We start from the raw sequence: 18,200 nt of genomic DNA, 5'->3' as shown, positions 1-18,200 counted from the left end.
AGAGCTGGGGACACAGGTGGACAGCGGTCTCACCTTCAATAACCACATCGCCACAACAGGCAGGAAATCCTTCTATGTGGCATACATCATCACTAAGGGCTTTTCATCCAGAAAAAAGGAGGTCATTGTCCCACTGTACTCATCTTTCATTAGACCCATTATAGAATACAACGCCCCATTTGATATGTACCTCTCAAGACATCTGCAACAACTGGAAAGGCCACAGAAATACCTCACTAAAAGAATAACAGGCCGAAAGCAAATTCCCCTATGCTGACCATCTAAAAAAACTCCAGCTATACTCTGTCACATATCATCTACTCAGAGGCGATCTCTGCTTAACATACAAGGCCATGTCAAACCCAGAGCTGTTGGACATGCTACACTTAAAGAAATCCCAATCCCTCAGAGCCACATGCTGCAGGGATCTAAACTTTGTTATCACAATGAACAAAACATGCTGGAGGGATAGGTTCCTGACCCAGAGACTCCCTAGACTCTGGAGTAGACTGTCCATACATGTCAAGCAGAGTGCCTCCTTGGCCCTCTTCAAAACGAACCTTGACAATTGGATGGGAGATAGGAAATTCACTCCAGGGATCACGACAGTCGCCCTGCTAGACAGGGGTCCAGGGAAGTAAATATTGTGGGAAGAAATAGCCAGGGAATTGTTATGGCTAGGCTTCTATAGGCCCTAGGGCCGACAGCCTAGTACCAACCTATGAACCTGTGCTAATTAACTGGCTATGTGGCTTGGTGGGTTGATGCACAATTGTTCAAGTCACATGGTACTGCATTTGAAATAGGGCATAGGTGAACTTTTTGAACATGGTTATTATGCTTTCACATACATGTAATAATACATCACTATTTAGCTTAGCCTAGCAATGTTGCACATGGTGCTGCATCACACATATTTTTTTTAAAGAAAATACATTGGTGAGATAGGAAAATGGTGAAATGGGGTGGAAGCAGGGGGAAAAAACATAGTGAAAGACAGGTAGGAATGTGCAGGAAGGACGTAGAGAACCATAGCTATCCATTTCTTCAACAGCAACAACTGTGCACTTGCAATGATTTTTAGCTGAATTAGTCTGACACCCCCAGTGAGAGGGGGATGACAACATAAATGCATTGTCAAGCCAATAGGACCATATTAAGTGTGCCCAATGGACACATGTGCAAAATATAGAGCTATGTATGGGACGATATTTTTTTTTTCAGGAGAGGTGTCTTTTTTTTTAAGGACATGAACATAGGTATGTGTAGAGTTGGTAAGTTGGGAAGGTGAGGAAGCATTTGCAGACAGACAAGACATACAAGAGAGAAGACAGGGCTGGTTAGGGACACAAGGTGGGGAGTGAACACCTTGGTTGGGGAGGAGATGGAGGGTCCAGGTCCCATGGATGTTAGACACGGTAATAATTTGACTCAAGTCTTCACCAATGGGAATGTCAGCACTGCACCTTCACTGCTCTTGTGGACACAGTGGCTGATGCCAGTGCCTGTGGCCAGCCTGCTGCACCAGGATGGACAGCATGCTCTCTATCTGGCATAGGTGTGTGCCCACAGTCTGCTGCACAAGCCTACACACCATGCCTGGCAGTTGTGCATGGGTAACATAGGTGTTCCCTCTGCCTCCACTCTCAGAGTGGGGCATACTCCCGGCCTGTGGGGCAGAACTACCTGAAGGAGCAGGTAGTGCAGGAGCAGCAGGAGGGGTGCCACCAGGCTGCAGCCCAGATGTGCTTGACCTCGGTGCCTCAGCAAGGGAAACCAAGGCAAGTGGATCGCCAGGAACCAGCCTACCTTATTGTGTTGTAGTAAGTAAAATAGAAACATAAAGGAAATAAAACCATAACTCAAACAAATGTAATGAATAAGATAAAAGAAAACAATAATGAATAATGGAAAAAATGAAGAATAATATAACGAGGAACACAACAATAAATTATTTAAATGAAAATGTATTTAACAACAAAGCAATATTAAATTATACATAATGACAACATAAGAGGTAATACCAAATAATATGATAACAGAAAATGATAATAGTAAATATGTTGGTTAAATAAATAAGAAGAGAAGGGGTGGGGTGAGAGAAGAAAGGAGAACATTAGTAACTTCACAGATACTATAACAAAACATACTACAAATAAGTACTTTTAGAAATGTTAGATGTTACTTGTAACACTGCTGACTGTTATGATGTTTATTATTTGAAGTACTACCCTGTTCCTTACACACAGACTATAGTTCAGATCATATTGCATCCGGCAATCATTCAATCTTGCTTATATTGGATATATGATGTTCCACCTGCGTACCTCTCAACCTCTTAGCATGAGACATTATGGACCAAGCCATACATAATGGTGGAACAAAGGCACAACAATAGGGAACATTCTTACATAGTGTACTCTTACAATAGTAGCAAGGTGTTTGGATAACAGATTTGCCATTAAAATGCATTTTCAGAGGTCTAATATCCGCAGTTCAGAGGACTGACAGTTTTTTCAGACATTTATCCTCACCAATTTGCTAGAGACTGGCCAGTAAAAAATGATCATATACCAGACAGACCACACATATGGGGCAATATTCGGTACATTCTGCAAAAATCATGACGGTTGAGAGGTATGTCCATGTACACTGATTACACTTGACAGCTGGACATTCAAGGCATGGGTCTATGGGTGTGCACTTGACATGCAAGCACGTTTATGTTTTATTGATGAAATGCTAAAACAGTATTGAAAATAGCATAATTTTTCAGTTGGCTGGTGTGGGATTAGAATACACAAGCAGGGACTACAGTAATACCGAACATTTTATTTGAAATACATTATCACAGCACTTTCTCCTTTTACACTTTATTGACTCATGTTGTTTCAAACTTTGCATTTACACACATGAATAGCTACCTAAAACTTCTGTTAACATACATATTTACCCTAATCAGTTACTGACTGCAATCAACAGCATATTTTTAACAATGAGTGGACCACAACATTGACTTTTAATATGGGTATTCAGCAACATTAAGTAATGATTGGAAGCTATGCTACACAGCACTGCATGCTTACAGTTCAGATATGCACTGCCACATTAATGAAAGTCTGTGATGCTCCAGGTATTTCATACATGACTGTTAAGGCTTCAATATCTGTATTTTTATTTTATTATTAATTTATTCATCCATTTATTACTTTACTGATTTTCTTACATACCACGTGCTTGCCTCATTCTGACCAAATGCCTTGCATGGGACCGCACATTGCAAGCCCTCTCTTCTGCGGCTGTGTAAAGAGACGAAAACCATTATGCATACCAGTTCTGAACAGATTCAGCTTGTATAGCTATAGACTACTAGAACACATACTTAAATATTTGTGGGGTGTTCCCCGTCTCTGCCTCTTGGATCCACTGATCCAAAGTACCCCTCTTCCTTCACTGGCAGTCATCAAAATGGTGACAGCACTGCTCCACAGTGTGAGGGATACCAGTCGCAATGGTCAGCTCCTTGGCTAAACTATCCCAGGCCTCAGACTTACATTCTGACCCAACATAGTTTTCCTGTGGCAGCTGAGGAGTCCAATAAAAATCCTAGACTCCTGAACACCCCAACATTGTGCCCAAAAGTGCACTCCTTTCCCATGACAGCCATACCCACACACAAGATTAGGCTCCAAGGAATACTGAGCAATGCCCACCAATCGCCCTTTAAATAGTATGCATTCCTGCCATTGTGTGTCATAATGAAATATTCAGAAATGCACTGCTTTGCACTGGCATTACACAAACACGTAAAACCAATGTTTAAACATGGAAAAAAAACATTACCCATGTTTAAGCAAAACAGAAACAATCGCTTCCTCTCATCTCCTACCAGACATAATCTCCCCTCTACTTACCTCCTTCCCTCCCTAATGTACGGTGTTCCCCTACTAACCGACGTATCTACCTCCATCACTTCCAAATTAGAAAACTGTTATAACAAAATTTCTAAATTTGCCACCAACACCAAAAACTCCTCCCATCACTGTACTGCCCTCCACTCTCTAAATTGGCTAGAATTTCCAGACTATCTGAAATACCTCCAACTTACCACAGCTCACAGACTACTCTTCAACCCCACCAAATGCCCCGTCCTTACAAACATCCTACGTTCCAGATAGAACTCTCAGATCTGAACACCAAAACTTAATTAGTGTTCACAAACCTAACCGTCCTCCAGGACAACTTCTCCTCTCTTTTTCCTTAGCCAAAAAATGGAATTCTCTTCCTTCCACTCTAAGGACAGTGCAGAACATGGATAGCTTTAAAACACAGCTTCATTCCTACCTTTCTTGTAAATGGAAATGTACCTGCATTCTTCCAACCTAGCTCTCTTACCTCCCTTCTAACCCAACTATCTCCATGCTTTATTCCATCAACTTTACACTAACGTTTTAACATTTAGGTATTAATACTGCCCTCTGACAATTTGCCCTCCAAACTGCAACCTTTCTAAATCTTGAAATCTCACTTATTCATCTGAGTTGTTATAAGCATGGTTCAAACTTATTACTGTTCACAACATAACTACAATTGTTTTTCTTATGTGAATATTGTAAATATTCTTCTTTGACTTAGATATGTATTTGCATTTTACATTTTGTTGTTTTACTTTTGTGTCTTTACTTGTATTTTGTACTGTGGAGTTTTTCCACCAGGCCTCCACTGAAAACGGGTTCTCTGGGTCCAGTGGACTTCCTTGGTCATCAAAACTGGAAATAAATAAATAAATACACAAATAAATAAAATACTGCTTCTAACGTTTGAGAACAACTTAAGTTCACAGCTTGTTTTGAAAGAGTAATGAAAAAATCAGTTGTTTCTTCCATTTATTTAATCTAGGCCTGTTTTTATGACTAGGATCATTTTTGAAATCTACGTAGCACATTTTTCTGCTACATTTTACATGTATATCTTTGTTTTATGAAAATGTGCTCAAGAATGCTGGTCAATAATGTCACAGAACTCAATAATAGTAAAGATTAGTTTAGTAAACACTGCAGAGTGAGGAATTCGCAACTAAATAACTTCTTGAGGAGAATACAGAGGTCTTTTCAAAGATTAGCTTTGCAACAAAAGGCCAGGTAGCAGCGGATCGTCTGACAGCTAGAACTCATGATCCAGAAAAAAGATCAGTAGTTTCTTATCAGACTGGGTCACAAATAGTTAGCAGAACAACACTAGTCCAGAGGAGAAGTCCATGTAGGGTGCTGTAGTTGATTTCCTGATCCGATATCCCTGGTGAAATTAGTTACACATAATCTCATACATAATGCATCGGTAAAGTTACATTTTATAAGAATTTAGCTCCACCACTAAATATCAGTACATTTCAACGTGAATAGTTCTGCTTTCTGAGCACGTCACTCACTGTCACAGTTTCCAGCTGTCTACAGTTTAAACAAATTGGAAACATTCAAATTAAATAGATTGGTAATGATGATATCTACCACCTGTCCGCTGACATGCAACAGCAAAGTTATGAAAGCCTGTTAAACAACTGGACTGCAAGAAAACTACCCAAGGAATTTTCCCAACATTTTCCAACTAAAATGTGGAAACTTAGAAACATATAATACAGATTATTTGATGGCCTTATCCCTCCTTTTCATATATTATGCGCTTTAAGTTCCACAGAAGATTTATTTACTTCACATTAGGGAACCACATGGGGAAATGTTATTGGGCAGATAACTTGGCAGCCATTTTTCAGCCAGGAGGACCACTGCTTGGCACAAGCACTTCACTGACAAAAAAGCCAGTAAAGTTAATGCATACAATTAAATACAGACTGACAAACAATCAGTCACATTAAAGTGAACAAGTACCAAACTATTGCTGTGCATAAACTGAAAACCTCAGGCTACGTAAAATTACATCTGCTTACAAGGACCTAGTCCTTCATTATGTTCTGATCATAGTCATCTGATGTACCATGTTGTAGGACACGAACCAAGTTTGTCTACTTACAACATAATGGATAATAGTAAGAATTTAGTTACTTAAGACAGAATCACACATTTTAATACAGCTAATATAAAAAGTGTTTTATTTTCAGACCAACAGTTAGAAACTACTCCAAAGCAAAATCCTTTTACTAAGTGATAATCTGTCAACATTTCAAGGCCCTCCTAACCCAGATAACACAACAGCCTATGTAGAATTATTCAAAATAGCTCTCTCCACCCATGTCAGTAATTGCATAGAGGCTGCTGTGCCTAGCAGAAGTAAGCCCAGAACTAACTCAAAAAACAAGCCACTCTATTGGAATTCAAAATTAAACAGATTGTACAGCAAAAGAAAAACACTTATAGCTAAAATGAGGAAGTGTAACACCAAAAAAAAGATAAAAAAAAACTCTCATCAAACTGATTAGACAACTAAGAGGACTAATTAAGTCTAACAAAGCAAATTTTGAGGCAAAGATAGTGTCCTAGGCCAAGGACTACCATAAGGTCATCTTTAGCTATGTCTGAAAACTTCAAAGGCAGCACACAACAGTGTGCTGAACTGCTGGTAAATGGAACAATTTTCATGGAACCAGGAAATATATCAAATCTTCTGGCTGACAAATTTAGCTCCAAATGTACCCCTTTCACCACCAGCTGCCCACACAGGAAATGTCATCTAATATAACCTCTCCAACTACTAGTAGGGAGCAGATCTTTGATGTGCTGTCTAAGGCCAAGAATACAACTTCGAGAGACCCTGATAATATTCCAGGATGCCTCCTAAATGACCTGAAATATGACCTGTCAGGGCTACTGGAGTCACTATTCAACCATACCCTCAGTACAGGTGTCACGCAAATTGAAGACTGCAGTGGTCATCCTTTTGCACAATAGCAGACCATCAAAGGACCCTGGGAACTAAATACCCATTAGTCTGACTGGTCTCATATGCAACATGGAAATAATTATCATGGAAATGACTAACAGTGACATAAGGAGACCTCCATTCACTGGATCCAACCTAGTTTGGTTTTGTCAAAGGCAGGTCATATCTACTGAACCTAGTAGACTTCTTTGAGAAGGTCACTAAGACAATGGAAGAGAGCAAAATGGTGCATACTACCTACCTTGGCATATTTAAGGCATTTAACTCAATACTCTACTCAAACATTGTAAACAAAGTCACGGAATTAGGCATAAATCTCTATGTAACTTGCCGGATACCCAGCTGGCACACAGACAGGACCCAGGAAGTTAGGACTGGAGAGACCACCTCCATCTAGAAAGAGGCCAGTTAGAAGTGGAGTCCCCCTGGGCTCTGTGCTGGGTCCACTCCTCTTTGCCATCTATTTTTTGCAAGTCATAGTCAATGTTATGGGCCTCTGGGTTACCAAGTTTGCAGATGACTGCAAGCTATGAGCAATCACAGAAACCTTCTCAAGATACTAACATCTTATAGAAAGGTCTGACACAGACAAATGACTTGTGCCAAAGCCACGCCTTAAAACTCAGTGCCAAGAAATGCGTAACAGAACCTTTTGGGAAGTCAACCACCTGGGGAAACTACCTCACTGATACAACTCCCCTAAACACAGAGACAGTAGTCGGAGATTTGGGGACTCGTGTAGATAAGAACCTGGCTTTCGACCATCATATTCCTAAAGTAGAAAGAAAATCATTCTATGTTGTTCAGCTTACAAGTAAGGGCATAGCATCAAGATCCAGGAAAGTCATCATGACACTGTATTCAGCCCTCATCAGATTCACCATTGAGTTTAGCTCCCCATTCAGTATGTACTTAACCAGGCACAAGCAATAACTGGAATGTCCCAGAGGTTCCTTAAAAAAAGAATAAAGGGCATAAACACAATGTACTATGCAGATTACCTCAAAGCCTTGTCTCTGTACTCTGTTTCCTACAGACTGCTGAGTGGCGATTTATGCCTGGCATACAAGACATCCTTTGATCCTGCTCTGATGGCCCTTTTGCATTTCCACAGAATGAACAGCACTATAACTACTAGAGCTAAGGATTTAAACTTTGTGACTTAAAAAGGACATGTTAGAGGGACAGGTATGTATCTCAGAGAATCCCCATTCTCTGGAAAAGGCTTTCCATTTATGTGAAGCAAAGCCCTTCCCTAACCCTATTTAAGCGCAACCTGGACCAGATGATGGGAAATCAGAAATTCCCTAGTCTGACACATACTTCTCTGATGGACAGAGGGAGCCATTAAATCATGCATAAACCCCTTAAAATAACCTGTAACTTGTGGGATATAGTTGGGCTGCATGGCTAGGTTTATAAAGGTCTCAGTGGTCGTTAGCCTAGTATGCAGCAATGAACATATGAAGCTATGAGCTCCAGGTGGCACTGTAATACAAGGCTTAACTTGCATTGTATTTCTCAAATGGTAGCTCAGAATGGCTGATGAAACCTAGAAGTCTCGCTCTCGGGACTGTTTTATTGTTTAAGAGAATTGTAAACAAACAGTAATACTCTGAGTTACAATGTTTAAACTGAAAACTAAAATTTGATAAGCAGCAAGTTGAAAATACAAACTTAAGAACTATAAGACAGTACTGGCACACATTAAGTATATAAAAGTTGTTTGTTTTTTTCTATGGTCTTAATGTTACACAAAGAGAGAAGTACTAAAAAGTAATTCCAAGAAAGAAGGATTCACAACTCTTCTAGTCCGGTTATAATAAGCCAAGTATGTAGTCAGCACTACAATTTCATTCATAAAAATGGTAAGAACTTACCTGTAAAGAAAAACCCAGCAGCAGCAAGTATGGCAGGTTCCATCTTTGCATAGAATGGCCATTTCTCAAACGATTCTAGTCTTGCCTCCTCTTGTTTGTATTTATTGAGCTCTTCTGCTGGAATGACCTGTGGTACTCGAACCCGCACATCATATCTGGGGATGTTCCCAGCATCTTTGCCCTGGACAAAAAGACACTCTGGCTGAAATTTCTTATGGTCATCGAATGGAGTACTTCTGCAGCTTGTTGTACATATAACTATGCCACAGCAGAAACACTGATAACTAGACTGTAGGCCAGTGTAGTAAAACCCAGCTGCAGCCATTTCTTGGGGTGAATAAGTACAATCCTTTTTCCAGGTGCTAAATGATTTCAGTCTTTTGAGCTCACTTCTCATTTCATAGTTAAAGGTTTTATCCCTCTGTTCTCGGATTTTTTTATATTCCTTTTCCATCTCTGCAATCTGTTCAGACATATCAGTATTCTGAAATCGTTGTAAGGATTGAATATAAGACAGATCTAATTCCCAGTTCCCACTGTCATCCTTGTTTTCAGCAGTACACGAATCGGTCACTTTGGTTTCCATAGTTTACAAATTAGCTGCATAAAATGACAAAATACCTTTATAATAATTATCATAAATGCCCATGCTTTAGCTAACACAGCTCAAAGTGACAAAACAGCAAGTGTATATAAAATAATGACTGTGCATATGGTACATAGATTATGAGCCAGTCTTGTCTTAAGAGTATAATGGATAACAGAGCGTCAGAGATGTAATTACTTAACTGCACCCTGAACTAAAATATATTTCATTTTTGGACTAGCTGCAGATAGCCATAATAGAAGGCATAACTTGCATTTTATTTCTTAAGCTGCAGTTCAAAAAGGCTGAAAAAAAGAGGTCATTGTTCCCCTCTACTCGTCACTCATTAGACCCATTATAGAGTACAACGCCTAAGGCAGTTTAAACAAATACTTACATTCCAATCTTACAATTTTAAAGTGAATTTAAAATGTGATAAGCAGATAGCTGCAAACAGAGAGTTTCAAAACAGTCATATTAGGCATGTAAGTATGTAAAAGATGTTTGGCTTGTATGCAGTTTTAATATCCAAGTATGTCAGACACATTATTAATTACCCCCCCCCCCAAAAAAAAAAAAAAAACTAAAGAAAAAGACATACACAAATTCTTTTCATACACAGCTGTGTATAAAACTAGTGTATTCTGAAAGTGAAAGATTTTATATAATTGTTTAATACTGAAGATTTGACAATTTGCCACATTACACATCATGCATATTAGTGTTTGCCAGAAATACGTCACAGAACAAACATCAAAATTAACAGAGTAACCTTCATATAGCCTCATACACTGGACCACAACATCCTATGTCATATCCTGCCTGTTTCTCTTATACTTTATATCATACAGGAAAAGTCATTATCAAGAAGCCACTTACTTCTTTAGTCTCAAGAGAAGCTCCTCAAAGAGTGCGTATGTCAAGATAACACAGACAAATCCTTAAACTAGCACATGCAGGATAAACAGAATAAAGATTTTGTTGATGTACTTTACTATAGTAATACAGATATCACTGAAAAACACAATTCCAAACATGAAGACAGATTTTAAAATGCTTGGGAACTGCAGTGGAGATGGACAGGTGAGAGACAACAGCTGTCTTTATGTGATGGATAATGACGAATACCAGATAACAGATGGCTCTGTGTACAGATGGAACAGTGTAGGAGTGTTGGAGGTAGATCCTTTACAATCATAATAACATGTATGTGCTCTGCTGCCTCTGACCATTGACCTAGTTTCCATACATACATCAAGCTAACACAGTAAGATGCTTAAACAAGCAATGCAGACGTATCTCCCTATTTGTTAGCCACAACTTAATGCAGATATGGACACATCAAGGAGAACACTGTATTATAGCAAACGTGCAGAGTGAACACAGGCCACATTCAAAGTACAGAATAGGTATTCTACTTGTAACAAAGCAATGAAAAACATTACTGGGGTATGTATTAGGCATAAAAACAAAAGAAATGTGTACACAGCTATGGGCTGCTGCAACTGGGGATATACTCATGACTATCCATTGCAGTATCTTGGTTGTAGTCTGATGCTAGTATTATATTATGGACAGCTAGGTAACTCCATAGTTGAGGGTATGTAGCTACTGTAATGGCTGGAGTGTTGCTACTGAGGGTCACCTGCTTGAATGACATACTGCAGGTTATTTTCATATACCATATATGAGAGGGCTAATACACAACATTGCGCATGCATACACACACATATATACACACACACACACACACACACACACACACACACACACACACACAAACACACACACAGGTTTTGCATGTGATAGGGAAAATGCTTCGTCTGATATTATCTCAGGTACCACATTATCTTCTCTCATACTTTACAGGGATGTTGCAAGGTATATTATAGCAAAGACATGTTAGCATAATTATATGTTTGCTTTTCTGGCCTTCTGACAGTATTATCCACAGTTTCTTCACTTTTTAAACATATAGCTGCCATGTTATTCCGTATTTCACATGGGGCTTTTACATACAGACATGGATTTTCAGGCAAATAGTTCTGATTCTTACTTTGCTGATGATAACATATGTGTCTTGATTCAGTTTCTTGGAACTGAGAGAAGGCACTATGGCAGACTGTAAAACCTTGCATGGTAAGGCTTGCAAGCTTCCCCATTAGTATAGAATGCATGCAACCTTCTGTTAAAATTGTACCCATTCTTTTTGGTATCTAAAGTATAGGCAGCACCTTGCCCTTAGGATAAAATATGTTGGAACAGGTCTATGATATACAAAAAGATACAGAAGTTCAAGTCAACAGTCTGAACCCTCCTCCCCCCACAAAAAAAAATCTGAAAATAAGTATCAGGATTAAACAGTACAATAAAATATTACTTACAACATGCTTAAAAGTTAAACATGGTTTCTGCAGGGAGGCAAACCTGCCTTTACCCACCCCCATCTCCATGCACGGAGCACCTTCCTATGCTTCTATATTTCTATTTTAGCTTGAAAACTGTATAGCCATGGAAAAAGGAGAATAATTTGTTTTCCAGTAACATGACATATCCCCCCCTTTTCCTGGGGTTGTATGACTTCAGTTGGAATATAAAATTACTTGGAGGATACAGGTGGGCAGGGGAACCTCCCACTTTACAAAATACAGTTTATTATACTGAGACAGCATTGCGCAGATGAGTATGTCTATAAAAGTCAACCCCTGTTTATATTTACCTGCATATACAGACTAATTCTGACATATACTTAAACACTTTTAAAATCTGCAGCAATATGATTTGAAGTTGTGATGGTACCATGTGTATTTCTGGTGTATTGTGTGTGGTGTTTTTCTCCTCCTGTCTGGTCTTGCCAGTCCTATGTTGAGAGAGCCCAGCCCAGTTCAGTTGGCATTATAGTTGCATCTCATGTATGTGTTGTGTTGTGGGAGAAGAGAGGATTGTTCAGGTACATGAGGCAATTGTTAACATTGCCTCTCAATATTCCCAGGTTCACCAGTTGAGCTGGAGAGGACACTAGCAACTGATCCCTCGACATACTAGAAGTAGTAGATAAAGAACTTTCAAAGGACTTTCAATGCTCTATACTTAAAGAAAATGTATCTTAACACTCTTAAAGCATGGAAACATGATAATTCATAATCAGTTTCTATAATAAAATATAATCTCAGGACCTACCTTAAATATGGATGTGCATTATTTTTCCCTATAAGGTTCCATCTGCAAAATATTGTTGCAACAGTTCAAAGTTTTATATTTCAACAACAATATACTTGTAATGGCATTTACTTCTGAGTCAGTATTTAGCCCATCTACTAAGCTGGGTAGTTTTAATAGAGCCATTCTGACAGTGGAGTTGATGCACCTGTGTGTTTGTTATCAGAAAAGGTGACTTAGATTTTGCATATGAAATAACAAAGTTGTAATACATCTGTCTTTCTAGGTCCTGGCCTTGTCTCTCCAAAAATTGTGAGTGGTGTTTATAAAAGTTATATACAGTTATTTAACATGTTGGGAGGGTGGCCTAATGGTTAAGGTGTTTGCCTTGCAAGCAAAAGGTTCAGGGTTTGAGTCTCACAAGGGATAAATGGCTAGGCTTAAAATGGCTCGCAAGGGCAGTTAGCTTAGTACTAATCTATGAACCTATGTCTCTTAAACACAAAGTTGATCCTATGCAGTTTGAGATTGCTAATACTATATATCTATTATTTGTTAGGGAGGTGGAAAGCATGTGCCTGAGTATTTCAAATCCATCAGTTTCACTGCAGTACTCTCAAAATTAATGAAATGAATCACATTTCACAACACTGGGACTGTAAGACTTATATCATCATGGTTTTACCTATAGTCATTCTTGCTTATCATACCTTTTAGATATTTTGAACCTGTGGCACATACTTTAATTGAAGGTATTACTGTGGTTTTGATCCCTCTGGATATGACCAGGCACTCTGACTTTTTCATTTATAATTTCATCACTGCATAGTGGCTATATAAATTAAAATGTGATGCTTTGGATAAAAGCACGGCTAATGGATACAACCTTCAAAGATGTGTAAAATTATTCTCCATTAATATCAATTACCAATGGAGTTCTCCAACACTGTACGCTATATTTATAGCATCTATGTTCACACTTCCCTAAAAAGATCACAAGGAACTAAAAATTACCACCACCAAAAAGACCAAAGTTGAGCATGGACAGAAACTGGCATCAGATGCCAAAGATAGCCACAAATCCTTCTTTACTTAGATTAGGAAATTGAGATACAATATATTGCAATGTGCAAAAGTAATTTGACATATCAGTACCCCCATGACCTTAAAGGCACAGGTAACCTACCTGCAGACAAATTTACTCTAACTTTATTCCAGAAATAGTGATCAACACTCCACAAATTCCTGAGTTCCACTTCCATTCACTCTCTAAGATAACCTTAGAATATGTCCTAGATGTGTTCTGTAAAACTATCACCACCACTTCCATGGACCTAGATGATTTACCTGGATGCCTAAAGCCAACTATGCCTTCTCTCAACCCTTCCTGCACTTGTTTAGTTTAAGCCTAACCAAAGGATATGTCCCTGAGGTTTGCTAAATAGCTATAGTGGTGCCCCTCCACAAAGGAGTTGCTACGGCATACTCTAAGAATTACAGGCTTGTCGGCTTAACTAGCCTAATTTGTAAGTTATGAAATGTATAACTTCCACCTTTATAAACCGCAATATTAAAACTTTCATGCAGCTATATCCACAGCAGTCTAATCTGGTTAAAAGCAGATCATGTCTAACTTTTTGAGAGGGTTACTGAGGCAATAAACAGTGGCCACTTAGTCCACTCAGCTTATCTGGATCTGTCCCAGGTCTTTACCTCATGCTGGTATTGTAAATAAACTAATATAATTAAAGGTAAGTTCTTACATGGTAAGATAGATTGCAAATTTCCTGAAGGGTAGAATCCACACTATTAAGGTGGCATGAGCTAATTTAGAAATTAATAATATAACCAGTGGAGTAGATCAAGCTTCAGTATTGGGATATTTAATTTTTGTATAGACTTTTAGAGCCTCCATACCACAAACTCTAATGTATGGCTAATTACAATAGGCAATACCTGTAAGCTGGAAGTCATCATTTATTCCACCAACAATACAGAAGTACTTAACCAAGAATTAGCCCTTACAAATTATTCATGTAAGAGATGGGGTTAAAACTAAAGGCAACACGTGTAGCATTATCACCTTTGGAAAACACCCCATCATCTACCACTTACAGAATATCCAATACATCACTCTACATGGTAGTCAGTGATTTTGGCACCCAGCTCAGCAACTCTTTCACCTTTTACCACAATGCTACAAAGGTGGTCTGGAAGTCCTATCTAACACACTTATTTCCAAAAGTATCTTATCTGGGCCACCATTATTTAGTATCCTTACAGATTATCTTCACAAAGCCTCATCTAGGCCAAAGGATATTATTATCCCTCTGTACTTTACATAAGTAGACCAATGTCTCCTTCGACATATCATGTAGCTAGGAAGAACCCATAGATTCCTGAGGAAAAAGAGTGTTGACTTAAAAACCTTTATCAACCAAGTCAGAATCAAATCCCTCTCTTTATATATTGTGACCTAATTCATAACTTCAAGTGGTTCTCCATATTCAAAAGGGCCACTTTACTTTTCAGCTGCCAAGTCTCTGAAATTTTTAGCTCTGGGATTATCTACCTTTGAGAAGAAAACTCCCTATAAGAGAACAGCCATTGTTACTAAGAAGTAGCCAGGAAAACAGTCTAACTCTTAACAGGCCTCTGTTTAAAACTGTAGTTGCAGAGAAGGTCTTCCATTGGTCTGGACCAATATCCGGAATCATTTGCCTCCAGAAATCAAATCCCTCACCTCAATGAGTTCAAAAAACATTACATAACCAACTCAGCAAACAAACAAATGTGCAATAGGCTAAAAAATGTTAATTTTGGAGCCTTCAGCTTTGATAAAATCCAACTTTATAGCATTGGCTGGTGCCTCATAACTATTGTACATAATGCATGTATCATGCTATCCTTTCTAATAGCCTAGTCTGCTCATCTAAAGAATCTTTGTACAGTAAGCTCTTAAAATATATATTTCCCACTATAGTCTCTGTTACTTCACTCACTTTGTTTTAAAATACTAGGATATGTACTCTGCATTGTAGTAAATTCTTTCTATTAACATTTTTGGAGACTGAGTGTTCTATAATACTTACATTTCTTATTTTATCTGTGAGCCTTCCATGACTTTTTAAAGATGCTCAGAACTTCCTTTATTTTTTTTTTCTGTCTGTGAGACTGCCTAACTGTGTACAGATCCCTGAGTTAACAAGGCATATTAGCAGAGTTGTACGAGTAGTGCACTTTTGCATCTTTGTTTAATTTTTGTGGTTTTATTTATTTATTTGGCATTTGTTTACCAGGAAAGTCTGACTGGGTCATAAGGTACCCATTTTCAGTGGAGACCCAGGGAGAAAAGTTCCATATACATATGGTTAACAGAATGAAAAACTACACAAACACAATAAAGTCATAACATTCAAGCACAAATATGAAAACCCCATATTAGTTTGTCAGAATGAGAACTTAACACTCATAATAAAGCCATAACATTCAAGCACAAAATTTGAAAAACTTCACCACATTAGTTTGTCAAAATAAAAACTCAACAGACATAATAAAGTCATAGTGTTCAAGTATAAATTCTGTGGAAAGCCTGATAATAGGAAGATGCAATATTATTTGCATAATAGATGATTATCATAACAATTATTAATATTTTAGAGGTCATGAAATATGGTAACAGATTATACTGGTGAAGGCGTAGGCTAGGATGATTAGAGAAGAGTAGGGAGTGATAGAAGGGATAGTAGGAATAGATGTGGAAAAGGTATGAGTGTAACCTCAGAAAAGTACGTGTAGAGGAAGGGAGGGTAGGGTTAGTTGTGAGGATATATAGAGTAGAGGTAGAAAAAAAGGTATAAGAGTACCTCAACCTGGGCTCATTCCAACCTTTAATGATGTAGTCTTTTATAGACGTTTTGAAGTAGTGCATGTTAATAGCAGTTTTGACAGTTAAATTATTACATTTTGAGAGTTTTATGTGATTTGTGAAGGTTAATAATGTATATTTTAGTGATTTTTTTAATTTTACTATAGTTGATTTAACTTTAGCTTATTTTTAGTGTATTGACAATTTCATTAATAGCTACTTTATGTTTATAGCTAGTTCATTCACACAGTGATGGAGTCTTTCAATGAATATGCACTAACTAATTTACTGAGGAATACATTTATGGTTAATTACAAAAACTGTGGAGTTTATTTTACTCATGTAATAAGTAACAATTTAAAGTCCTGTTTTAACTGTAAGTTATCTAAATGAATAGGGATTCTCAGTAGTAAGACCACAGCAGATGATAAGTTAATGAACTTGAATTAGAAATTTCCATAAAAAGTATATCCAGTTTTGTATCATCTGGTAGGAATATTTAATTAAAACAGAAGATCATTTAGGGAACATTCAACCTTTACTCTCTACATATAATATTAGTTTAGAATATCCTCAAATAAATATGAATTTACCTAAAATTAAAGAATTTGTGTCTAATGATAGGACAGAGTGCCAAGCACCATCCATTCAGGACAGGTGACTGACAAATTAAAAGTGAGAATTTTAGACAAGTAAGTGCAGTAAAGCAGTTAATAAAACCAAGCAATATCCCAGAAAAAAACTTATTTAAATGGAAAGTATCTATAAAAAGAGTAGTGACAAAAGAACTAAAAAAAGGAACTTTTCTCCTTGAGGTACTTTAAATAGCAAATGCTCTTTCTGTAAAATTCAGCTAAATGTGTCTCAAGATGGTGATTATTCTGTAGTTTCTGTTTCAGATAGCAATTTAACTACAAATTCAGCTACTCAAGATTCTAAAAGTAAGGATCATGTTTAGCTGATTTACTCTGAATTAGAACTAGCTGTTGAAGGCTCAGTCATCATGCTTTCTCTCATGAACATTTAGTCAAAACAGCTAGTATTCCTGTTGATGATGGAAGCAGTTTTATTGACTTGTGTTATTGCATCACCCATTTTGTATCCCAAATCTTTAATAACTTCTAAAAAAACTGAACATATTTTGATACTACTTCAAGAGACTGATAAAAATCTGATCTGTTATGAAAAAAAAAAATTAAAAGAAGAACAACTGGTTTGGTTAATTATAATTTCTTGGAAGAATGTCAATTTGACACTAAACCTTTTCCAAATAAAGTCACTGACACATCAATGGGTTGAATGACACTAAGTGTACTTTGTGGAATATTGACTCTATTCCTGTCACTGTTTCTAGTTTGAAATTATAAGATTTACCTTGTTTAATAAATCTACTAAAGAGAAAGAAATTTTAGTCTACTATCTATTCACTATGGGACTAGCAATTTGAACAAAACTACATTAAATCATATGAAAGCAATGATATTAGATACCATTGAACTGTTAGATAGTAGCAAAATAAAGGTTATGTTTGGTGAAATAATCTCAGGTATGAAGTGGAAAGATTATATGTATTATAAAGCTGTTTTGTTTAATAAAATAAAATCTGTGGTTACTTATTGGGATCTGTTTATTTGTGATTATCAAATGTGATCCAATGACATGCTGCACTTAAGTAAATATGGTTCAAAGTTTAGCTATCGCAATTTGGTTACTTTGTAAAAAAAAAAATTAGGAATGCCATTTCTGATAGACCTCTGGTCTGAAACTAGCAAAGACCTAATAACATTTTAAAACTATACTACTGTAATGCAAG

General features: G+C 37.5%; 1 protein-coding gene across 1 annotated transcript in view; it reads right to left on the bottom strand.

The window, feature by feature from the left end:
• The window catches only part of LOC122795945 (baculoviral IAP repeat-containing protein 1-like), a 378,361-nt gene extending 368,992 nt beyond the window's left edge, over positions 1–9,369 (bottom strand). Inside the window, exon 1 of the mRNA XM_044064428.1 lies at positions 8,775–9,369. Within this exon, the coding sequence (XP_043920363.1) occupies positions 8,775–9,360 (586 nt within the window). The 5' untranslated portion in view covers positions 9,361–9,369. The remainder of the gene's footprint in view (positions 1–8,774) is intronic.
• Between the last annotated feature and the right edge of the window lie 8,831 nt (positions 9,370–18,200).

Source organism: Protopterus annectens, chromosome 2.part2, assembly GCF_019279795.1.
Source record: "Protopterus annectens isolate FY-2018-M chromosome 2.part2, PAN1.0, whole genome shotgun sequence".
Taxonomy (NCBI): domain Eukaryota; kingdom Metazoa; phylum Chordata; order Ceratodontiformes; family Protopteridae; genus Protopterus; species Protopterus annectens.
This window is presented reverse-complemented; position numbering and strand designations above follow the sequence as displayed.